At 53.3% G+C, this 25,274-nt stretch overlaps 3 protein-coding genes across 3 annotated transcripts in view; 2 read left to right on the forward strand and 1 right to left on the reverse strand.

Moving 5' to 3' along the window:
* Nucleotides 1–1,939, reverse strand: part of MED12L (mediator complex subunit 12L) — a 96,754-nt gene extending 94,815 nt beyond the window's left edge. The window contains exon 1 of the mRNA XM_065640564.1: nucleotides 1,841–1,939. Coding sequence (XP_065496636.1) covers nucleotides 1,841–1,939 — 99 coding nt within the window. The remainder of the gene's footprint in view (nucleotides 1–1,840) is intronic.
* Nucleotides 1,940–6,038: 4,099 nt separating this feature from the next.
* On the forward strand, nucleotides 6,039–12,943 carry CLRN1 (clarin 1). Its single transcript, XM_065640156.1, has 3 exons — nucleotides 6,039–6,378; nucleotides 9,649–9,828; nucleotides 10,851–12,943. Exons 1-3 carry the CDS (start codon nucleotides 6,126–6,128, stop codon nucleotides 11,114–11,116), a joined length of 699 nt encoding a protein of 232 aa, XP_065496228.1. The 5' UTR covers nucleotides 6,039–6,125; the 3' UTR covers nucleotides 11,117–12,943.
* A 147-nt stretch (nucleotides 12,944–13,090) lies between these two features.
* On the forward strand, nucleotides 13,091–23,754 carry MINDY4B (MINDY family member 4B). The gene is made up of 12 exons (XM_065640565.1): nucleotides 13,091–14,673; nucleotides 15,359–15,904; nucleotides 16,798–16,862; nucleotides 17,053–17,231; nucleotides 17,666–17,757; nucleotides 18,399–18,564; nucleotides 18,993–19,058; nucleotides 19,586–19,656; nucleotides 20,372–20,444; nucleotides 20,898–21,062; nucleotides 21,165–21,345; nucleotides 22,805–23,754. Exons 1-12 carry the CDS (start codon nucleotides 14,567–14,569, stop codon nucleotides 22,936–22,938), a joined length of 1,845 nt encoding a protein of 614 aa, XP_065496637.1. The 5' UTR covers nucleotides 13,091–14,566; the 3' UTR covers nucleotides 22,939–23,754.
* The last annotated feature ends 1,520 nt before the right edge of the window (nucleotides 23,755–25,274 follow it).

Consider the following 25,274-nt stretch of genomic DNA (forward strand, 5'->3'; position numbering starts at 1 on the left):
GCTGTGTGCTGTGCAATTCGAACACTTCCCTTCCGCCACCCCCCGATTTCTGCAGAGCGCGCTGTGCACAGCGGGCACGGTGCTGCTGCGGGGCCCAGCGTCAGCCCACGCTCTCCAGGAGGGACCGCGCAGAGGATGCAGGTTTCCACCCCGTGCTCTGGGGACCAGGCTCTGGAGCAGAGAGGGAATTTAGCAAAGCACAGAGCGACAGTCACAACACCAAGGTCACCAGAGAGCCCCTTCCCACCTCTGCTGGGGCCTGGAGCTCTGTGGCTGCCTCCTTTTGCAAACAACAGACACACAGACTGTACCAACCCAAAGGCTGGACTGACCCAGGACTGTAGCCTGCAAACACCCCATGCAATATACACCAACACTGCCCATACACATGTGGAATGAAGACCTTCCCCAAGCCACATTTCAATCAATTACATTATGGCAAATACAATAAGCCTGTTGCAGTAATTTTCTACTTAATAATGCACCCATGTAACATCTTTTAAATATTAACTATCTGGGCACTTGCCACTTGCATTCTTACTGTAATTGGCTGCATATTTATAAATGTGTCTGCAAGAATCAATCCACCACCTGACTAAAATAAGCAACAGTCCAGAGCTAAAAAAATCATCTCCATACATTGTCACAGCTGAGTTCATAAAAAAAAAATGTTAGAGAAATACTCTTAGTTATGGTCATCATCAAGTTCCTGAGTGTGATGAGTAGCAGAATAAGGGTGAAAAGGCAGAAAGATACTAGCGGTCAAAAAATTGAAATATGTCTCAAAGGATTAGTAATGGACCTGAATTCACGTCTGTTATGGCTGGTTGTCCAAGCCACTCTCAACCAGCACTGACGGACAGTCACCCTCTGAAGAGCGCTCACCAGCCTGCATGAACCAGATGATAGCACTCATACACAGCTAACAAACTACCCTTAATTAGTCTGTCTTCTGGAAGCCTCACAAGAAGACCAAGAAGAGAGCAAAGCACGAAGAGCGTTGCATGGCCGCCCTGCTGTACCTGCTCAGTTTAACTGGAGTTAACTTCTCTCTAGACACATCAGACTGACAACTTCTGCGAGTGACAAATTCGCCAGGACAGAAGATGGCCAGGAACAGCAGAATAGGAGAGGACATATCAGACAAAGCGCCCCAGAGGCAGGGATATCTGGTGCACATGGCTTTGTGTACAAGGCACAACCCCGCACGCATGGCTGGAGACACCTGTTAACCTTGCTGGATCGCAGCCACAAAACCCAGCCAGAGGCTTCTGCCACCCACCTCTGGAGCACCCGTGGCCCAGAAGCGACAGCAGGAGGCTTGGCCAGGAGAGCCTACGACTGGCCCTGTGGCTTTGCTGGACGTGCCAGCCGCGTCACAGCACCTGCCTGAGCCCAGCATTGACCCACAGCGAGTCCCGTGGGTTCGGCTGCGGAACCTGGGAGCAGGATGCTCGCAGCCTGGCACAGGAGTACGAGCTACAGCCCCGCTCACTCGCCCCTGTGATTGCAGATACCTCTCCCGACCCCCAAAACCTTCCGTTCCTCCATGCACGGGTCCCTGCGGTCATGTCAGAACACGGGTGGGCAGCTCGGCAGGCCCACGCTCGCCCCAGCTGGTGCTGCCTCTCACCCTCTGGGCAGCCGGTGCCCCCCACGGCCAGGGGGACCCGCTGGGCCAGCCCGGGTGCCGAGCGGACCCGCCGCCCCCGCCTCCCCGCAGAAAATGCAAGTCAGCGGGCGGCTCCGGGACCGCCCGGCGCCGCTCAGAAGTTTCGGGGGAGGCGCCGGGCCGGAGGCCAGGGCGGCGGCCGGGCCCCGGTGCCGCTGCCGCTCTCACCTCCTTCTGGCGCGGGTCCTGCGGGTAGACGTCGGGCGGCCCGAGGCGCGGCCGCTTGAGCGGTCTGTGCTCATAGCTGAGGAGCCCGAAGGCGGCCATGCTCGCTCACGTTCGCCGGCGCGGCGGGCGCTGGAGCGGGCTCCGAGCGGCAGGGAGCAGCACCCGGCGCCCGCCTCAGCCCCGCTGTGCCGGGGGCGCTGCTGCCGCGGGGGCGGCGCGGCCCGGCCCGCCCGCTCTGCCCGCCGCAGGTGCCGCCCGAGCCGCCCCCGCCGCGGGCACGGCCCCCGCGCTCCCCCCGGACCGCACCGCAGCGGGACCGGCGGCAGCTGCCGGGGCCGCCGAGGAGGAGCTGGGGGAGCCGGGGCAGCAGCCGGGCGGCCCCGGGGCCGGTGAGGAGGGGCCGCGGCAGCAGCCGGGCGGCCCCGAGGCCGGTGAGGAGGGCCCGGGGCAGCAGCCGGGCGGCCCCGGGGAGCGGAGCGGCCGTGCGCCCGCAGGGCCCTCCCGCCGCAGGGACACAGGACCGCCCGCGCACCCATCGTCTCCTCGCGTGTGTTGTGTCATTCATTTCAGCGGATAAATCACTCCCTGGGGAGCATCGCGGCCGCTGCGGACGAGGCGGGTGCGCCCCGCTGGCGGGCAGAGGCCGAGCCGGGTCCCCCCGCCGCTCCCGAGGCACCAGCGGCCTCTCGTCTGCGCGGGAGCAGCTTGAGGTCCGGGCACACGCTGGCAGCTGAGGAGGGTGCAGCGAAGCTCCCCCTTCCCGCCCAGCCGCTCGCCCCGCTGCCGCCGTCTGGCCGAGCCGAGGGCGCCCGTTCCGCATTGCTCCGCCGCCTGCGGGAGATGCCGCCCCGCTCCCCTCGGCTCCGAAGGCCCATGGGCAGGCACGGTGCTGCTCCTTGGCCCCTCCGGGCTGCAGCCGTGGGCGACCCCTCAGTCCATCTCAGCCGCCCCGGGGAGCACAGAAACTACTCCGTGATCCCGAAGGATGCTCCCGGCGCCAGTCTGCACCACCCCGGGGGATCCACTGATCCCAGGGGATCAGCCGAGCGGCACAGGTTACGTGATGTCAACAGAGGTGCGGTTTCTGATAAATGAACCTTCAAAACAAAAGTAATACATGACTTTTCCAGCATGCGGGTGGACGTCCTGCCCTTGCCTGCCTGGCACGGGGCTGCAGCCTCCACCACAGCCGGCGGTCAGTGTCCTGCCCTGCACACCTGCCCCTCTCGGTACAGGTGCCATCTCCTTAGGTATTGGAGCGGCCGGTGCGCTCCCGTATTAGCACTACAGCGACCAAGCAGGAAAACTTTTCCACCCCTTCCTACCCATTATTTGTGCCAAATCCTCTCCTTGTGCTACATCCCTGCAACAGCGCACACACAGCGGGTACTTCGAAATACAAGACTACGCTCTCAGTTTTGTACAAGTCTAAATAAAATCAACAGCAGCAAACTACAAATTAGCTTATGTTCTAATTTAGTTGGACAAGAAAAGGAAATCTAGGCAAATCATATTTCTTTTGTCTCTAAGCAATCCTCTAATCAAACCATGGATAACTTAAAAGCTGACACTGAACAAGGCAATAGTAATAAAGTAGGATAGTAACACCTAGTCTCATATTTGTTATTACATCTTCTATTTACATTTTTGTCACTTTTGGTTACTGATTTCACACATCCAGCTGTGGTGTTCAAAGGCAAGGATCAACAAGCCTGAGATGTTCAAACTGTCAAGTCTAGCTCTAAGCCGTCTTCCTTGGCAGGTTTATCGGACTGTTTGTGATCCAGAGCACGCTCAGAGACCAGCAGTATTCGCCAGCTCCAGAAACAGCTCACCATGCAGTGGGATGTGTTGTTCCAGAATAGCACATCCCAACACTCAGGCCAGGAATTAAGTATCAACCTAGTCACAGGAGCAATTTTACAATATTGCTTGGCTACTTCTGTTTGGTTTTTAAGCTTGGCCTTGACCAGTGACTCACCTAAGTCTTGCTTCTAGTGTGATATTATCAGAAAGTGGGGAATCTAATGCTTCTGAGGGAAGAAACAGATGTTTCTGTTTCCCTTCTTTATCTTGTGATTTGGTGTATCTTTGCTCTTGTCGTACATTCAAAGCAGCATTCCTTGTGCTGGAGCATACAGCATTTGCAATAAAATATTTTCTTTGATCATCAGATACCTCAGCTTCACTTTTTCAGTTGATTATCCATTCAGTAAATAACCCATTGTTTTCTTCGCATGCTTTAGAAGAGGGAAGATGTTACAAAAACCTTTCAGAAGTTCACTGAAGGAGACCTCCTTTTCTAAAACTGCCAGTCTTTAACATCAGAGAGCGTGAGCCTTTTTTTTCTTCTATGCTTGTTTGATAAACACAGTACCCCAGATACCAGGAAATATTATTTTAACTTCCCAGAAACCAATATTGTGTTACTGTGCAAACACAAACAGACCCTGTCTGGTGCTTCATCAGTGTCGCTGCAGAATCCCCAGCTGGGTTAGAGGGGACAGCGCTGCCAGCCAAACACACACCAGCTGAACCGGTTGCAAACAGGTGCAGCCAGCATCCATTGACAATCAGTGTTCCAAGAAGAAGTGACTCCAGGGCAATCTCCAGGACAATTCTGCACTCCCACTCCCCATGTGTCTGTGCACAGCAGGATCCCCATCCCCAGCTGCAGGCACGGCTGACCCTGGCAGAGCCGGTGCCAGCGGCTCCCGTCCCACCGCAGGCACGGCTGACCCTGGCAGAGCCGGTGCCAGCAGCTCCCGTCCCACCGCAGGCACGGCTGACCCTGGCAGAGCCGGTGCCAGCGGCTCCCGTCCCACCGCAGGCACGGCTGAGCCCTGGCAGAGCCGGTGCCAGCGGCTCCCGTCCCACTGCCCCCTGCCCAGGGATCCCGGAACACCTCAGCTCCTTCAGAAAGCTACAGAACTTTCCATGGCATAAAATAGTGCCCCAAATGAAAGACTATCAGAAAGCTGACTCTTGAAAAAAGTAGCCACCGAAACAGAAAAGTGAAATTTTTTTTCCCGCATCAAATTCTTCCTAAGACATGGTCACTTTTACATGCATATGTTCAAGTCTGTTCCTTTCATTACTATTGTGCTGGAGATAATCATACTGAAATGTTACGGTCCCTCTTCAGGGAACAATAAATGCCTTCTGCTCAAGTAAAGTATTCAAAACCATCTTCAAACATAAGCATTTCCCAAACCTGCACATACTCGGCATGGTGCGCAGTGCGAGCTCAGCGGTAACGGACCCAGTGATCCAGCAGTGTGCCATCTTTTGGTTACATATGATCACAGCACAAACCACAGCTTCGTTTAAACATTAGCTTAGAAAAATCTTTTGTCTGTACCCAGCCTTGCTTCATTATAATTCCAAGTTTGCCTTAAAACCTACATAGTTAAACCAGACTCAGTCTTTAAGCTTGACTGATATGATACTTTTAAGCCACCTGAAGAGTATTTCTGCAATGGGTTTGCACCCAGTTAACAAACCACTTTCAAAGTTGATCTGGTCAGGAAAAAACCCCGAACTCCATGTTCACTGAAGACAGCGTCTTTTGTAAAGAAGAGAAAATATATTTGTGTACACCTGAAACCTGAACTGAACTGTTTGTCTGAGTATTCTACACACTGCAGCCAACACAATGCGATATATAACAGACACGCTGCCCTTGCCAGGGAAAAAGCAAGTGCTCAAATGCAACCAAGTAGTGCAGAGGGGGCTCCTGCCTCAGCAGGGGCATTGTGTGTTACCCGGGCCGTTGCATTAGGAACAACAACACAAAAAACACACCGCAAACCCCACACTACAACACACAAGCAGAGCAGCTCAGAATTGCCAGCTTTAGAGGAAAACCCGGAAAAAACCAAAACCCTCTGAAAACATCCTTTTTGGGGAGCAGATAATCAGCTGTGCAGCCAGACCTGTCTCTGAACCCCATCTCACTCAGTCAGACAGGGGCAGCAGAGCAGAGCGCTCATCACGTTACAGAGGTTCCTTCTGTCATCCTAAACCTTGCTATCAAGTGACGGAGGATGCACTGGAGCACTGCAAACTGCTCTATTTCCAGCTCGTTCGAACACACTGTGTGCACGCCAGAGCAGCACAGGAGGAGCTGGGGAACAAAAGCCTGTAGGAGCATTTCTCAGGAGGTTGTTCCCGGCGGAGGTGGCCAGTGGGCCCCCAAGGGGGTTCCCTGAGCGGGGGCTCTGCCGCGATGGAGCCGGTGCCGCTGCCGCACTGAGCGCTGCCCTGGGACGCTCTGCTCACCACCATGCCAGCCCAGCAGAAGAAAATCATCTTCTGCATAGCGGGGGTGCTGAGCTTCGCCTGCGCACTGGGGACAGCGGCAGCCGTGGGGACACAGCTCTGGGTGACGGGGACCATCCTCTGCCAGACGGGAGCTCTGCTGGTCAACGCCACCGGCCAGGAGATGGACAAGTTCATCGGCAAGATCCAGTACGGGCTGTTCACTGGCGAGCGCGTGAGGCAGTGCGGGCTCGGGGGGAGACCTTTCCAGTTTTCATGTGAGTAACAGCAGCGTTTGAATTATTTAACAGCACCCAGCTGACGGCCGGGGAGCCAGGAGACAGCTGCCCAGGGCCCCTCGCTCGGACACAGAGCCCAGCGAGCATGAAACGTTCTAAAGCAAATGCTGCCCTTATGGTGTTCCGATCTTCAGGTTCAAATAACTTATTTTCTAATCCAAGGAAAGCCACATGAACATTTTCAACAATCTGTATTTCGGTTACAGATATCTACATTTCAAAATATCTATACCATTGCTTTAAAAAAAAGGATATTTTTGTTTTTCAACTAATCTCCATGATCTTCCTCTGTGTGCATGTGTCAACAGTACATCCTCTGTCATCACGAAAGGATGAACTGAACTAGCAGAAATCTCCTGAAAGAGCTGGGGCACAGATACTTTCAGCTGCTGTTGAGAAACAAAGCAGCCAAAAAGTGAGCAATCTGCTGAGTTAATGCTGCTGCTTCAGTCGGCTGATCTGCAGGTTTTCTATCTGACATAGAGAATTTTGTCAAAGGCTGTTAGCAGTGGTTTTGCTTTACATGTAATATTCATAACCTATTTATATCTTCAGGGATAAGAAGATCAAGTGAACACACAGTTTGTATATAGCAGCATGTTAAACAGATAATAACAAACAGCCATTTATTGTATATACAAGATGCCACCTGAAGCTATTACAAAACCCAGTTCAGAAGCACTCTGCTAAAACAGGACTGGTAAAGTGCTTGCGTGAGTCCTTGAAGGCAATGTAAGGTTACCAGATTAGGTATCAGAAATTATTTGCTATATGATATTTTTCCAAAGTAGTAGGCCAAATTAATGTAATATACCATTAAGATTTGCCGTCTCTAATTGAATTCCATCACTAGTCTATCTACACAGCTGAAGTTCTCCCCTCCACTGCTTTGTTTGCCATCACAGTGTGAAGATATCCCACCTGCCGGTTACAGGCTGGGGGGATTTCCAGAGGGATCCACTAGATACCAAGGAATTATTTATCTGCTGGAGGCAAAGCTTCATGAACCATAGCTGACACAGCAACCGGCAGCTCCCATTTCTCCAGTTCACATATTCCTTACTTAGATACTTCTAAGCCATTTCATCCATGTGCCTTGCATTCGGGCCCCCACCTGTACATTGCACCTGGTTAAGGCTGAAATACTTTAAATTATACTGGTAGTGTGCCTGTAGCAGTAGTTTGGAAAGAATTTTAATTTTGTGGGCAATGTGAATGAATATTGCAGTTCTGAGAGATAATACAAATGCACGGCTTGTTTGTGACAATTTAACAATATCAATCATCACATTTTTAAAATATCTTGCAATGCTACATACAAATAGGCCCTGGATGGGTGCAAGTACTGCAGAGCGTTTCCAACCCAGAGTACTCCAGAGTTAGAGGAGTTTGCTCTCACTGTGGCCATATACTTTCTATCCGCACTCTCAGGAGTCGCCTGCAACCAAGCTTTCCTACTCAAAAACGGCTGGGTGGCTTCGCAAAATCTGCTTCTACTAGAAGTGTTCACTTCAGAGCCCAAGTAACAACAGCAGCCGGTTCCCATTGCCCAGGGCTGCGCAGCCCCGTCCCACCCCGTCCGGGCTCTTGGAGCTTCCTGGGACGACAACATACACATCCATAGGTTAATGCACCGAGGTGCACTTCAGCATGTCTGGAAAAGGCACTGAAAACAGGCTAAATGATTTAGTTCTGTCTTTGTTCCCATTAAGCGCTCCCCTCTGACCACCATCTCTCTTTTAATTGTAAATGAATTTGCTCTGCCAGCAGGGCCGGTCCGGCTGGGAAAGCCTTCTGCTTCATTTGCTCTTGCTGCTTCCCACCAGCTTCTGGGTCAGCAGCTCATTTTCTAAAGGTCGCTGGCATGCATACATAACACAATTTCATTCATTACAGTGAAGGAATGTTTTCCTTTCAAGACATAGCTGCTGGAATTAATTTTTCCTAATATGTCACATATAAAATTTTAACGACATAAACCACTATCAATGCAGGTGCCAAGAGAAAGACTCAATACAGTGCAGTAACATGTTTTTCTTAAAATAAGCAGTGTAACACTGTATTATTAGCTACACAGCTTTATAGTTCTCTATGAAATATGTCATATGAAGTCAAATAAACACAAGGCCTAGTTTCTAAAACATGCTTTGTCTTTTACTATGATGACATTAGGAATGTCAGCATCAGTGGCACAACCGGACAACGGCAGCCAGCAGCAGAAGTCACCTTCCCCACAGCTGAACTCTTCCTTTAGGGAAACGGGTGAATTTAGCAAACCAGCAGTTTTGCCGCATGCAGCACCTGCACACACCGAGCCCTGGAGCAGTTGTGTTCCCGGCCCAGGGCTCCGCGTGTCCCCTTGTCCCCTCTGGGGGTCCCTGGGCCACCGTCCTGTGGGCACCGCGTGCCCGTCTCTGCTCCCAGCCAGCCACCAGCAGCGCCAGGGGGGAGATTCTTTAACACAGCATCAAGAAGCAAACATTTGCTTCATTAATTTCCCTTTTACAAGGTAGAGTAATTTATGTGAGGCTTTTTTATTCTCCACACATTACAGCTGCAGGAAGGCAGCACCAAGGCATTATTACCCCCACTTTAATTGTGCCCCTGTGGATCAGGAGCAGTTGAGTGTGTTTGATGGCTCCTTCTAAAATACCCGTTGTTGCCAAACAAACATGAATGATTAAAAATTGTTCTCTCCTACCAAGTCTGAGTGGCTATCCCCTCATGCCCTGGCTAAGCAGGATCACAGTTTGAAATAGTAGCTAAAAAGCTGCATAAAGATACTTAAAGTATTCCTAAATTTTTGCACACGTAGCCAGACCGGTGTTCCACGGCAGAGCTCGGCGGAGCCCCGGCCGCCGGGCAGAGCCCCGGCCGCCGGGCAGAGCCGTGTCTGGCAGCAGCGCCAGCTCCACGCGCATCGGGCTGCGTGTCCCACGGCCGCAGCCCCGACTGGGGCAGCTCATGTGGCAGCAAAGGCAGCCGCTGTGAAAGTTTCCAGCTTAATTTTATATAGCGCATGGTGAAAGGACAAATAGCACCTCGGCGGATGGCGGGCACGTTACCTTCCACCTCACATCTGCGTGATCCAGTCTCTGAGGAGCAAATAACCCCAAAACCCAGCACTGCCCTGCATAGTGCCCACGGGTGCAGAGTTTGTTCTGCCCACAGCACTAATCACAAATAGCCTGACTTCTAAAACAACTTTGCCTAATGTGTATAATAATGTTTCATTTGTTTTGTTTCTAGTTTTTCCAGATTTGCTCAAAATTATCCCTGCAAGTATCCATGTCAGCGTCATTCTGTTCTGTACAGTCCTGATTGTCTTTGCTCTGGTGGGAGCAGGCTTCTTCATGTTCAACGCTTTTGGCAGCCCTTACGAGACTCTGCACGGCCCCATCGGCTTGTACCTCTGGAGCTTCATCTCCTGTGAGTACCCGTCCCGGTTCTGTGTGGTGACGGTACCGCTGCACCGTGACGGCCGGGACAGCAAGTGATGTGTCTGCTGCTTGCCGTGGCCAAGGTGCCGGTGTAGGAAACTGCGCTAAGGGCTGTGGCTGTGTTGACTTTATTTTGCTAGCTTAGAGTCAGGCAGGAAGGCAGATGATTTTACTGTATCAAAACGTATTTTTTCCAAATTGCAGTTAAGAGATAAAATTCCAGAAACGTCTGTGAGTGCAGGCAGTGGGGTGGGTACAGGTGTGGGCAGCAACGGCACCTCCAGCCCTTCTGCCAGAAACAAGTGCCGGGACGCGGAGCTGGGGCCACAGCACATGGTTAGAACTGGAATGGCACTAGAGAGCAGAAATAAATAACTAAAAGTCAGTGATGCAACTGCTGGCATTCACCGAGATGAGAGGTTTCCAGCCACGTAAGTGAGATCCCCACATACGCCAGCGAGGCTTTCTCAAGGGAGAAACTGAGAAGCAGAGAGGGACAGACTGACACAACTTGCTGTAGAAGAGGTCTCTGAAAAACCACGACCAACAGGGACAACAGGCCATCCCTGCCTCTCTGCCACTTACAGAGAAGGCAAACCCATTCTCTGTCACTGGCTTGGCTGACGCAAAGGTTTACTATTACTTTAGAAGGTATTATGAATTACTATAATAAATTAATAAAGGGCTTGAGTGCATATTTCTCTTTAAACATGCAGACAGTTCAGTTATGTTTAATGGGACAACAAGCAGCTTAAAGCTGGAAAAGAACACAGGTACTTTGCTGGATCAGGGCACTAAAGCAGCCGTACTAAATATTATGGGTCCCAAGCCAAATTCAATTTAAAAAGCTTACAATTCCAATAACTGTTGGCTTGGATTCTAAAAATAATCCCTGCTAAAACTAAGTTACAGTGGCCATAACACCACCATAACATGGGGTTTGGTTGTGGCGCATTGGCCCCGTGGCAGGGACTGCCGGGACAATGACATCTCTCCCTCCGTCCCTCCCAGGCTGCTGCGGCTGCCTCATCATGATTCTCTTCTCTTCAGAGGTGAAGATCCATCACCTTTCAGAGAAAATCGCTAACTTCAAAGAGGGGAGTTTTACATTCAAGACTCACAGTGAACAGTTTGCAAATTCTTTCTGGATTGTCCTGGTTTGCTCCCTGGTGCACTTCCTGAACGCCTTGCTCATACGGTTTGCTGGGTTTGAATTTCCCTTTTCGAAATCAAAAGATTCGGGGACAACCACTGGAGCAGTTGACCTGATGTATTAGAATTACATAATTTCACAACATTTCAAGCAGAGAGGTTCATCGCTACTACATACAAGAACTGCCAGATGTAGTAATTTATAAACTATTAGCTCTAAAAATGTTTTTTTAAAAAATGAAGGTTTCAAATAAATGTCAATATGGCATATGCAGTAAATAAAAGACAACATGCTGTTTGGTAAGGCCAAAATACCCTCTCTTCCTTGGGGCAAGGCCTTATGAAGACATTTGCCTTTTATTTCCAGTAGGTTATTTGTCAAGTAGCTTGTATGAAGAAAACTGGTAACATTGATGGCATTGAACTGGATCTGGAAAGTAAAATGAATGGGTTGCAATGGAAGCGCACACCGTCACCAGCAGCTCTGCCCTGCAGCCCTTGCAAAGGCGAGGATGAAATTGTTACTGCATCAGGGCAGCAGAGAACACGGGTACCCAGCAAATGTACAGATATCAGCGGAGAACAGAAAAGGCACAGGCTTCGTTCTGGACACACGCCGGGCTCCGTCCCAAAGGCACAGAAGGGGCACGGGGCCAGAGCGAGTGCTTGCGGGACAAAACCCAGACACACCACTGACACCCAAACCCGGCACCACACGCCTGGCAATGCCATTGTTTCTGTCCATACTGCTCTCTTGGGTTTTTAGTTTTAATGAGCCAAACTGTAACTCTGTGACCCTGGAGTCCCCTTGTTTCCCTGTGCGATCACCACGGCTGGGCTTGGTGCTCGTGGGTGGGAAGCTGCGCACAGCAAAGCGGGATGCAGGGGAGATGGGACACGCTCCTGCATGCCCAAGGGAGGAGCCGGGCTGGGGGCTGCTGGCTAAACCCTCTGCAGCCCAGCCCAGCACCCAGCATTCCCCCAGCAGAGAGACACGAGCGAGAGATGGCACCTTTGCACGGCACCGCATCCTTCGCACGGCACCACATCCTTCGCACGGCACCACATCCTTCGCACGGCACCACATCTTCTCTAAGGCTTCCCTCACAGCCAGAGGCACACAGAACTCTGCCCAGAAAACCTGCAGACTCTCACTCACCCAACAATCCAAATAACAAAGTCCAAACCTTCAGCAAAGGGTGACAGTGGCATAAGTAATGCAGCAGGCACGCTGCAGCTCCGCAGGGACTGGCGAGGAGGTTCTCTAGCCCAAGGCACGCAGGGGGCCAGAGCAGACAAACACATCAGCCCTTGCACCCTTGAGCTTCTGCAAGTCAGGTAAAGCCACCAGAGGGCTCACCCAGGCACAGCTGAGCCAGCCCCTGATTTACAGAGACCAAACCAGCATTTTCCACCAAACACCATCTCCGTGGGTTACCTGAGTGCCCTGCAGATGAGCCGCTGCTTGCAGGACGTGGAGATGACACTCAGAGCACACAGGAGAGGAGGTGCAGGGGGGGCAGCCTCTGCCTGGCCACCCTTTTATCTGTGGGGCCGCAGGTGAGGAGTGACCCCACCCGGGGCCATCAGCCACCTGTGCCCAAAGCCAGACCCAGCTGCCGGGGACGCACCTGAGAGGCGACCTCACTGATTTCTATGCCATCTTTTTATACTTTTACTATGAACGGCAAAACATTGCTGGCGTTTTTGTAAAAGGCTTGTCAACTGTATCTTTAGTCCACAAACTCTTTCCCAAAGCATCTCCGTCTCCCCATGCTGCACTGCAGCTCCTGGATCTTAACCATGTGTAGGGGCTCCTGCAAGTTGCCATGACTCATGACTTCTTTCATTATTTTCTTCTTAATATGTGTATTCTTCTTAATGCATAATTTGTATTACATCTAGTGGTATTGTTTACTACACAGTGAATAATGAAGAGCAATATTCCATCCTCCTTATTCCTGGTGTTTCATGACTCTGCTCCACAGCTCTGTGCCAGCTCTGGCAGTCAGCAGCGTACAGGATCGGACACCCCTCGCATCCCACCACACTCACCAGCATGAGGCCAGCCCTTATTTTCATTTATATCCAGTTCCTAAGGCATACCTAACAACTTCTTACTAGCAAAACAAAATTGAGACAATATTTGTGTGTCTGACTGTCTGAAAGTAACAGAGCCAGCATGAGCTGCTCAGCTCGGCTGCTGGGTGAGCACAGCGCGGACCTGTCACCACGGGTAACCCATGAGCATCAGCTGAACAAGTCTTGCCCTGTTTCATTTCTAGTGCATTTCATTATTTAAAAAACAACAACATTTGCATAGTGAGGAGAAATATATAAGTACATTTTGAAGTTTCTTGAAAAAAATCAGCTTCTTTCGTATCCCAATAAGCAGCCCATGTGCACGTGTGTCCGTACGTGTGTGCAGTGAGCCAAGGGCAGTCCTGGGGCTCGTGCTGGCCCCGCAGAAACCTGCCCCTCGGAGCGGGGTGCGACGGCAAAGCGTCCCCTGACACCCAGCTGGTTGGGAACCTAGTGCGTGCTCTACCCTTTCTATAAGGACCTGCAGAGGGGGTGAGGGATTTTATGTCAGTTTTTAGGAAGCTGAAAGACTGGAGCCCGTGTAGCACCACTAAAGAGAGCAGCTTTTTTGACAATAAAGCCATGGCTCCTGTGGTGGGAAGACAAAAACAGGCATTTGATGCCCTCCGCACAGGCTGACCCCGTGGTGTCTGTTTTCATAAGCCACAATTTGAGCCAAGCTGTTCCAAAGCACCTGCGGAGCATGCGAACCCGTCAGAGCCGGAGCGTTCAGCTGCCCCAGCCAGACCCAGAGCAGCCCCGGTGCGTGAGCGGAGCCGGGCTCGGCTCCGGCACAGCAGCCCAGCCTCACGTGTTTTCCACCAAAACTCAGGCAGATACCCCCAGACTGACAGAGAAGAAGGAAACCTGTCAGGTATCTGTGGCCCCAGCAGCACAAGGCCGGTGAGTTCCCCAGATCGGCTGCGTGGTGCCCGACCCGTGTCCCCGACGACGCCAGTGGCAGCTGTCACAGGAACACCACTGTGCGGGTTCTGCCTTTTCCAGCTCATCTCCCCAGCGAACTTGACTTTACAGACATCTGCCCAGTCTGCATTTTCTTTCCCTTGGGCTACCACATCGCACTCGGCGCATGCAGCCCGCTCCATCCCGCCTGCTGTCACCCCGCGCAGAGGAGCTGCCCCTGGCCGGAGATGTCCCCGCTGCGGCACCGAGCCTCGGCCAGCCCTGCGGGGCTCTGCCCGTGCCTGACACAGGCACGCTGCTCCCCAGCACGCAGAGACACATGGGCTGTGACCAGCGCTAATGAAAGATTAATCACGGTGTGACGGTGGGAGCTGCCATCGGGCAGATGGGACGCGGGCACCTTGAGAGCCACCAGTCCCTGGGGGGTGACGAGCAGAGGGGACACAGGTACCTCAAGAGTCACCGCTCCCTGGCGGGGACAGGCAGAGGGGACGCGGGTACCTCGAGAGCCACTGCTCGGCAGCACCAGCCCCGCATCCCTCAGCATCGCCCGAGAGCAGCGGCTGCCGATGGGGGCCCGGGAGGCTGAGCTGGCCGTGCCGCGGACAGAGCTCGAGGAGATCACCAGCAAAATTTCAGACCTAAACAAATGGAGAGAAATTTTTAGTTTCCATGGGTAAGATTTTTATTCTGCTTCATTATCATGCTTTGAGTTCCAGGTGGTTTTTAATATAATTTTTTAAAGTTATGCTTTATTACAATACTTATGTGACCATGGAAAATGGTCTTCCTGTAGTCAGTAATGCAAATAACTACAGCTTTTCCTTTCCTTTGGGGTTCTTTTCTGGCTGGTGTCCTGTTTCTTCACATATTAGCGATGCCTTTGTCGTTTCTGGGTTTTTTTAATTTGTATTTTATTTTCCCCTTTCAGTTTGGAAATCAGTAATACAACTCATCAGGTAACTGTTTCTCTGAAAGGTAACATTTTATATTTGTCCAGTGTTTTTTGCAACTGTTCCACCAGGTTAGCATGTTGAGGAAAGCACACCTCTGTATATGCAGCACAGCAAACAGTTTTATGGAGATTTATTTCTTATGCTCCTCTGTTAAGAAACACACATTTTCTTCAGATATTTTAAAGGAATGTCTTCCTGATCTAAGTGAAAGTGGTGGAGTAATCCATCATAAATTAACCTTTCTGTCTAAAAGTAACGGTTTTCATGCTCAATTTTAGAACACAGGGAAAAACAAACAAACAGACCCCACAACATAACAAAATAAGACTTCTGAAGTATAAGTATTCGGAAAACCTGCAAGTCATCAGCGTTGGCCACTGACCGTCTGCTCCTCTCCCTGCCCAGGGCAGCGCTGGCCGGGGAGCCCCTGCAGCCCCTGCAGCCCCTGGAGCCCCTGGAGCCCCTGGAGCCCCTGGAGCCCCTGCAGCCCCTGCAGCCCCTGGAGCCCCTGCAGCCCCTGCAGCCCCTGGAGCCCCTGGAGCCCCTGGAGCCCCTGGAGTCCCTGGAGCCCCTTCAGCCCCTGGAGCCCCTGGAGCCCCTGGAGTCCCTGGAGCCCCTGCAGCCCCTGCAGCCCCTGCAGTCCCTGCAGCCCCTGCAGCCCCTGGAGCCCCTGGAGCCCCTGGAGTCCCTGGAGCCCCTGCAGCCCCTGCAGCCCCTGCAGCCCCTGGAGCCCCTGGAGTCCCTGGAGCCCCTGCAGCCCCTGCAGCCCCTGCAGCCCCTGGAGACCCTGCAGCCCCTGGAGACCCTGCAGCCCCTGGAGCCCCTGGAGCCCCTGCAGCCCCTGGAGCCCCTGGAGCTGCGGAGCCCCGGCACGTCCCCCCTGCCGTCCCCCGGCCGCTCCTGCTCCCTGTGGCCACGGGCGGCCGCCCCATCTCCTCGGCCATGGACACGGTGAGCGGCGCCCATGAATTACACATGAGCGGTAATCCAATCTCGTTAAAAGAAAGAAACTGGGGAACCTTACCGGGCGCTACAGCACGTTGCTGGGCTGCAGCCTGTCAGCTGGACCGGAGGTGTATAATTGTCATGAGCTATTGATGAGACTTTTAAAGAACACAGTTGCAACATAACCTTAAAACCGAGATGCTATAATTCTCATTAGAGAATAGCTCAAATGACAAAGCGTAATGTTTCCCTGTTCTTTGATGCTTTCCCAGAGAACAGCCTCAGAACAGAGGCAGAATTTCAGATCAGTGAGATGTTTCTGCTCTGACCCCAGCACCTAGTTTGGGGGGCACTGGTGACGGGCGCTGGCCCTGCCCAGGTCAGGAGCCGTCACCAGCAGCTCGGGGGTTCTGGGGGTGATGGCAGAAGGGTCCCCAGTGCCAGCGTCACCGCCCATGCCCTCCCACACCAGACCAGTCCCCAGCCACCTGGGCACAACCTTAGTGAGAACCTCAAGGGCTTAATACCCGAGGGGGAACCCTGGGCTGGGCTGCGGTACCAAGCACACATCTGAGAAACGTCCCGTCCTGGTGAGCAGCACCCACCTGCCCTCGGAGCTCTGCGCCGGTGGTAAAAGTTACGGTTGATGAAACCCGGCGATACAGCTAGAGATCGCAAGCGGATCTGGTTTAGGTGGGAGCTACCTGGTTGTTTGAACTTTCTCTGTTAATTCAGCTGCCAACCCAAAAGCAGCTCTGTGTGTCCGGGCAGGTGACACGAACAGGCTCAGCGGTGGCCGTGCTGCCCCCAGCCTGTCCCCTAGCCCTGTGTGGCCCCAGCTGCACAAGCGCTTTGTGGGGGTTGCACGGGCAAACATGAGTGTTTAATTCTGTCCCCAGAGCTGCCGCTGATGACAGCGAGTGCCTTGCCCAGGTGTTCTCCCAAAGCTGTTGTGTATTCGAGTGTAAATTATTTACACGCTGCGACTGGACTTCACAGGAGTGGCTGAATGCTGAGTAAAGTCACTGCCTGAACCGCAAACATCACCTTGGCTTTGAAGTGATGGGGCCTGATTCTCAGTGTAGGATTTTATGCCACTCTCGCTATGATCACACGCACCGAACCTACATCCCGAGGCCCCGCTGACATTACAGATCCACGGCACCGGGATGTGGAGCGAGCTGACCCCAGCCCGTCTCTCTCCATCTCCAAGGGGCTGCGGCAGCTGCTGTTTGGAAACGTGTCCCACCGCTTCAGCTGCGAATGGACACAAGCGTGCTTCAGGTTCCGCGAGCCATACTCCGACCTGGCCTACGCTTTGGAGGCAGAAGAGGTAAATGTCTTGGTGCAGTGACCGGCACCATCTCCCCAGCAACTCAGCCACTCACAGGAGCGAGTGCTCTGCACGCCTGCAACCCACACCTGTACCCCACACACTGCACCCCCTGCCTGCACCCCACACCTGCATCCCTGCTCCCTGTGCTCTGCACACCAGCACCCCCTGCCTGCACCCCACACCTGCATCCCTGCACCCCCGCTCCCTGTGCTCTGCACACCAGCACCCCCTGCCTGCACCCCACACCTGCATCCCTGCACTCTGCACACCAGCACCCCCTGCCTGCACCCCACACCTGCATCCCTGCACCCCCGCTCCCTGCGCTCTGCACACCAGCACCCCCTGCCTGCACCCCACACCTGCATCCCTGCACTCCACACTCTGCACGCCTGCACCCGGTGCCTGCGCCTCACACCTGTACCCATTTCTAGGGGGGAACAAGAGCCGTTTTGATGGCTGTACAAGCACACATCATTAAATACCTGCTCTTCGTAAGAAACACAGAGTATACTCACCTGGAAAGGTAAGAAGCTGAGCCTCCCCCCTCTTCCCTTGCATTATTTGTACTAAGTCAGACTAGCATCAGCCTCTGGGTTTGGCCAAACCAGACCCCGGTTCAGGTTTGCAGCTACAGATGGGGATTTTCGCCCAGGAGAAAAGCCGTGTCTGACTACCAGGCAAGGCTTTTTCCCACCAAAACACTTGGTTTTGTAACAGTGGCACTCCGTTCTTCGTCCCACCCCCCGGCACCGCGGTCACAGCCGGGGCAGCGCTCGGGCAGCACCGGTGCGGCACGGCTGTGCACCGGGCTCAGCCCTCGGTGCTGGGGACACCCGGGGCAGCCCCCGCCGGGGTGGGAGCCCCACGGCAGAGGGGTCGCTCCCAGTGCATGGGGAGCACGTCACACCAGCAGCAGTGATGGCACTGAGTGAAAAGTGGAAATCTCCAGGCAGATGGACACAGCTGGATGCACAGCTGCCTCCCGCACAAACCCCTTGGCTCTTGTGCTCCCACTTGCCAGGGCTGCCCAGTCCCCGTCACCGGGTACCCTGGCGGGGCAGCACCCTGGGCTCCAACCAGCCCTTGCTGGAATGGGGCTTAGCTGCAGGGGGGGTCTCAGCAGCCCTAGGGGCGCTGCGCCACAGACCCCCCTCCCCTGGCCAGGCTGTGCAGGATAAGCCGCCGGGAGCAGGGGATGGCACTGGCCGTGGCCCTGGCAGGGACGCTGTGGGCAGCGGGAGGAGGAAGGACAGCCGTCACCTGCCTCGTCACCGCCGCCGCCCACGCCGCGCCGAGCAGGGACTGCAGAGCCGACAACTTCGCGGAAAGGGTGAGCGTGCAAACGCCTTCTGCAAACAGGACTTTCTCTAAAGATACGTTTGGCCTGAAATTTTTAAAGACAAGAAAGGTAAAAGCTGTTCGCTAGTTTGGAGGGTACCAGGAACCGTGGGTGCGTCACCCCACGTCCCGGTGCAGCCTGAGACACTCGTGCCCCTGGCAGCGGCTTCTCCCAGCCCAGAGCTGCCGGAGCCCGTCAGTTCAGCTGAGCTTCCCTCCCCGCAACAAGGACAAACCAGCTAACGTGAAGCTGCTCCTCCAGCTCCTGTACAGAGCTGAACTCCTCAGCTTAGGAGGGGGTAATAGACTCTTGCATTAGTCTTTCATTTGTCTAAAGGAAGCTCTGGATTAAAAAGCTCGGCTTTTTGATATAATTAATGGCTCCTTTACAACATCTTTCCCTACACTCATGCCCAACAGATCCAGCTCTTTGAGTTTGGTGAGAAAGCAGCAGCTCAGGAGTTCATCTTTGACCATATAAACTGTGTAAGTAGGGGATATTTGCTTTATTCTGATTTATGTTGTTGCTTGCTTACATCTTATTTCCCATTCAAAAGCGAAGTTGATGGAGATCGATAGTATCACGTTCAGCAGACATTCAGGCTGTTCACTACAGTCAGTTCGTGGATCATTTCCAGCCTTTCCTGCTCCCACTAAAATTCCCGGGACTTTACCGCCAATGTCAGCGCTCACAGTCCACAAATGCTGGGTAAAAGGGGCAGCATCTTGTACATTACTCAAATATAAAATACTGGTCCTTGCATCTTCAGCAGAAATCTGGGGAAAAAAGTGTATAAAAACAGTTTAGTCAATAACTGGAAGTTTCTTCTTTCTTTTTTTTTTTACCTGATTCTGTTCAACAGAATTCATTATAAAATCTTCCCGGAATAACACCTTGTTCATTTGGCTCCACGTACACACCAGAGGTTATATTTAAGCAGAGGAATTGTTTTAATTAAACATCATATATGAGCCATAGTTCCTTCCCAGTGATTACTTATTTCTTTTTCCAGTTCAAAGGTGAAGGAAGTCATGGAGTGATCCTATATTTATACAGTTTACTTTTCTCTAGGACACTGGAAAGGTACATCTAATTTTTTTCTTTAGTTTAGTTACATCTTCTGGTCTTTTCCCTGTTTTACTCAAATGTCCGTTTTCAGTCCAAGGTGGGAAAGCAGCTGTCCAAGAGGCGGGTGCCGACCCGCAGGCTGCGTTTGATGGGTACGGGTGTCATACACCAAAAATATAATAGTGCGCTGCATGGAACCAGGAGTTCCCCAGTGACAGAACAGTCACTGTCACAGTCACAGTTTATTTAAACACACAAGAATTCTGCCAGGGTGACCGTGCTGGGAGGGATCGCTGGTCTTTCTAAACCCCATGTAATTAGATTTGGGAAAAGATGCTTTAGAAAGGTACAGAGGCAGATTTATACTAGTATGAAACATGATTCATACCAATGTGACACTACAGTGGCTATTTAGCAAAAAACTGCCCTGTTGCTCCCAATAGCTGCGTCTGGGCTGCACCGGGCGCTGTCGAGGCCGTTTGCAGGAATTGCACCCACGGGAACCCCAGCGCGTCCCGGGGTTGGATCTGACCCTGAATTTGCATCTTAACGGAACAGACCTGAAGTGCAAGAGCGCCAGCTGAGCACCCAGTGCTGTGTGGGGCCAGCACTGCTGTGTCAGGGCAGCCCAGAGAAATCCAGGAGTCGGTGGAATTTCTCCCTGTTTCCTGTTGATCAGACATTGAATTACAGTGACCGCTATTGTAACTCCTTGTGCCTGGTTGTCCAGGGTCCAGGAAGATTTAGGCTGCACAGCAACTCCTCTGTTAAAATCCAGTTCTGGAAACATCACCTGTACAGAGGTAAGATTAGCTTCATTCCTCGTGTTTTCTTTTTTTGTTATTCCCACACTTGATTAGGAAAAAATTCTGACTTGTTAATCTGATGGAAAAAAGCACAAGGCCATGGAAAAATATTTAGCAAATCTTAATAATGACTGTCTATTTAAAAAATGGATGACAGAGATGATGACAATACTACTACTACTACTACTAATAATAATAATATTAATACTTACAAAGCCACGAGTAGTCTGGCTTTCCTCTGCTGACCATGGGCACAACAGAGCTGGGCACTGCCCAGAGCTGCCGTTTTGCATGGGGCCTTGGCTCTGTGCCTCATGGCATGCCCACGGCCGTGTCCCCATGGCTGTGTCCCCACGGCTGTGGCGGCCATGTCCCCACGGCTGTGTCCCCACGGCCGTGTCCCCACGGCCGTGTCCCCACGGCTGTGTCCCCACGGCCATGTCCCCACAGGCCCTGCTCAGCCTCGTCCTCAGGGGCCGAGCGATCCCATGCGAGCTGGACGTTGGCCATGAGCCGCGGCACGGCGGTGGCGACGGCGGCGATGGCGGCAGCGAGGCGTGGCGGCGCAGCCCGGTGGGATACCTGCGCGGGGGCCAGGCACCAGCGGAGCCGCAGGTGAGCCGGCACAGCCCCGCGGCCGTACCCGACGTCCCCGCAGCGGACAGCAGGCTCTGGGGACAGGGACGGCTGTGACCGTGGGCTCTGTCCCCCCGCCAGGTGTGCCGCGGGCTGCGGACGCCACGGCTGCCCGTCTGGCTGTGCGGCACGGCCGGCAGGCACGGCGTCCTGTTCAGCACCGACGTGCGGCTGCTCCGCGACTGGCGCGTGGAGAGACGCTTCCCCCTGCTCCTGTGCAGCGGGCGGCGGGCGCAGAGCGGCACGGCGCGGCTGGCCGTCGGTACGGACCCGCGCGGGGGACACGAGTTGGCTGTCACACACGGACCACGTATGGCCGGCATACGGGTGCAGCTGGGTGTGCTGAGTTACACAGCTCGGTGGTCCGCATTTAACGTATACATACACACACTGTATGTAATAGTGACCTTTCGCAGAGGAGCCTACTCCAAACAACACCGTGAAAACACACAAACATAAATATGGCTTTGACAGGACCGTGGCCATTTCAGGAGGGGCGATGCTCTCAAGCAGGCGGCCCATTGCTGGGAATAGCTATAGGGTATTTTCTATAGGGTATTTTCAATAGGGTATTTTCTATAGCAGCACCACCTGCCATGGCCCTGCGCACCCCCAGCCGTTCCCTGGCATGGCAGACGCTGGGCAGTGGGTGCAGCCGAGGCCGTGATGTTCAATATCAAGGGCCGAGCGGGGCTCCAGAGCCCGCCCCAGCCATGGGGCACGCAGCAGCCACCCACCTCCCGGGGACAGAGCTCACTGTCTCATCCCGGCATAGCGCCATGCAGGACCTCACTATTTCCCCTATTCTCACATGAGGGCAAAGAGTTTTTCTTGGAGAAGCGACAGGTTTTCAGGATACAAGATGCAACTATCGCTCCTGTGTTAAGTACTCACCACTGACATATTGTTTAACACCGTGTTTCACGTTCTGGTGCTGTGAAGCCCCCTCAGTCCCATAGGAACGCCCTGCTCAGTGTTGCAGAACAGCTGGCAGGAGGGAAGCCCCCCCACACACCTCTCCCACGGGACAAGCCCCAGGAGACAGCGTTCCTGTAGGCACAAAGTACCACAGGAAGCAGAATCGCTTCATGATTAATTCAAAATTCTGAATAAACCTATTTCTAATGCAGTGATGCTGGCGTGCGGGATGGGCTAACACTCCGTTTTCAGCATCCACCTTAGACTTAAATTTATATGTCCCTGCGTATCAGCAGGTGCCACCGCGGCCCTCGTGTTCCACCTCCAGCTCACAGCAGGAGGAGTGAACTGCTCCTCGCAGCTTCCAATGGGTTGTGAACCAGGCTGCATGCTCAGGATGTGAGTTTCTTGGTTTTCTGTGCCACTGTGCACCGTTTGCCTTCACTTCCCGAGCACCCAGCCCCTTTTCCTCACTCTCCTTGCACTGTGGCATTTAAAGTAAAAAACTTGAAACCACCACACTAAAGTCTACATCTGCAGGAAAGAAGGGTGAATTGAGACTCACAGTCATGATTCACAGTGTGACTGCAGGTAAGGATGTGCGCATCTGTTCAGAAGAGCAGCACGCAAGCACGCCCTGCGAGGAGCCAGAGCTCTGTTCATAGCACCCGCGTTCCCAAGGCGGGGGCACCCCCGCCCGGCAGCACACACACAGCCATCCAGCCCCTTCTGCTTCTCACCTCAAAATGTTTTTACGAGGGCTGGGGTTTTTAGACCTTTTTTTAACTGTGTTTCCTCTTCAGACACTCATTCACACCCCTGGGAAGAGGACCCACGTGAAGACCCGGGGAAGAGGCGTCCGTCCCTGGAGATGGCCATCAGGAGCAAGTGGGCAGGCGCGACCGTCAGCTGGAACGGGACTGGCCCCTTCTTCTGAGGATCCAACGGGACAGACCCCTTCATCTGAGGGGTCCAAGGAGACTGACGCCTTGTTCTGAGCAGTCCCTGCATCTCCCACTCACTCCCGACTCCACTGAACACTGGGGTCTGGAGGAGAAAAACCACTTTCATCAGCAAAGCAGCCTCTGGCGCGTTGAGCAGCCGTGCTGCTCAGAGGGGCGTTGTTCCCACCTGGAAAGCCCGCGCCGGTGAGGAGCAGCCGCTATCGACGCTGCCTCGCTGCACACGTTTCCAGCTGGCAGGACAGCTGGCAGAAAAGAGGGCAGCAATTTGCTTTCCTCCCATGCCAGGAGAGATGTTAAAGAAATCAAGGTGTCTCTTAAGAGTGCAGTGGAAGTGAAATCAATATTATGAGCTGACAATACTACGTGCACCTCATTTATTTAATCCAGTGTGTGCAACTGCTGCAGAGGAGTGGCATACGCCTCACTCAAAAGAGAGAAGCAACAACGTGTTTTATCGAGGTAAAATAATAATTTGACAGAGTTCAATGAATTAGATAGAATTAAACAGTTAAAAGTGGTTTGACAATGTTCAACTAGTTTGATGGCAAGGTTCACCTTATTAATTACTGCATGGAGGAAACATACAGAGGAAAATCAAGTTAGCCTCAAGTTAGAATGATTTATATAGGTGTTTCTTGCTGTTAATTCAGTGATTTTACTTACTCTGAGCTCGGCACAGTCAGGCATATTGCTCTTTGCTCACATTAACCACTTTCCACTTCCTTTTTTATAGACACCACCCAAAAAAGACCTGTTAGTCATACCAAAATGTGTGTTGCTAACGACAACTGTACTGAGAACAATAAACCTTTCTGCAAGTGATCTGTAACTGTGGTTTAAATTATTTGAATTAAACAACAACAACAACAGAAAAAGAAGTGGTCGCAAGCAGCCTGAGATTCAACCCAGCTGGGGCGAGGAGCCTGCGGGTTAGCGAGTTAACATGGGGTCTGCACTTGTCATTGTCCCCCTTCTTCAACTTCTGCTCAGTGCAGAGCTCCCCTGAGCACGCGGCATCCGCGCTGCAGAGCTGTGGGTCAGCCGGAGCACTGCGGTCCCTGGGTGCCCGCAGCCCTGGCGACACCGTGACAGGCGTGTCACCGCTGCCCAGGCACCGCACAGGAGCTGGGGCTGCGCTGGGAGCACCCAAAACCAGGGGGCATTGGCGAGACGGCAGCCCCAGTGCCAGCCGTGGCAGAGCCAGAGGGTGCTGGCGGGTGCAGGGGGGCACCCTGTGTCCTCCCAGAACGTCCTGCCGGACCGGGGAGGCCACGCTGCCCACCAGAGCACCCGGGGCTGCCCGCGCCTCGGAGCCGGGGACAAGGGGCTGAAGAGTCCACGCTAAGGTAGGGGCCTTGCAACGAGACACGGCAAGGCAGCGCTCATTTTAACTGGGAAATACCAGCACGCGCTTATGCAAATAATGAATTAATAATGAATGCATGAAACTGTGCAGGAAATGCTAATAAAGCTTGGTCACCCAGCACAACGCGGTACTTTGCAAGGTTACATGTGCCACATAATAGCTGAAGGGGTTCCTATGGAGATAAAAGGGTGCAAAAACTGGCCTTCTAGTGCTGTTTTCCACGGCGAGATGGCAGCACAGAGAGGGGCCCCAGGGTCGCCCGGTCCGTGCCACCCTTCACCTGCCGTGACCACACCCGCGACCGTGGCCACCAGCACAGGTTGGGGAACGGGGGTCAGGAGTGGGGTCCCCTGTCCCTTCAGCCACACCATCACCCCCAGACCTCCATCTCCCACCCCTGCTTACCCACACCCGCTGCTCCCCGTCCTGCTCACAGATCCGGGTGCAGGAAATGCCAATCTGATTGCTAAAGACATAAAAAAGAAGAGAAACCACGCTGCACCAGCCGCAGGATCACCCACCCACGGGCGTTCCCCCTTCTGCCCCCACGTCCTCACGCCTTTTTACAACCTTCTTGCAGTGCAGGGCTAAATTTAAGCTGTTCATTTCCCTCGATGAGAACTAAGCCCTTGCTCATTTCTGCAAGGTAACATCATGCTTCTGGACAGTTTAGAAATAAGAAGCAAGAATGACACGATCTGGCCGTCTGTCAAACTTGTCTGAAAAAACCCCACGGCTCCGGCACCCCAGAGAGCTCTGCCCCCGTGACAGGGACAACAGCTGCAGATTTTCACTTCTGCTCCGGAAAACTCTGCAGAAGACAAATAAACCTTGCAAAACCCCACACATCCCACAGGGACGCAAGGCTGCTGTCATACCCTGAAACCACAGAATCACGGGATGCTCTGCGTTGAAGGGCCCTTCCCAGCTCATCCCGTCCCA

Source organism: Caloenas nicobarica, chromosome 8 (assembly GCF_036013445.1).
Source record: "Caloenas nicobarica isolate bCalNic1 chromosome 8, bCalNic1.hap1, whole genome shotgun sequence".
NCBI lineage: Eukaryota > Metazoa > Chordata > Aves > Columbiformes > Columbidae > Caloenas > Caloenas nicobarica.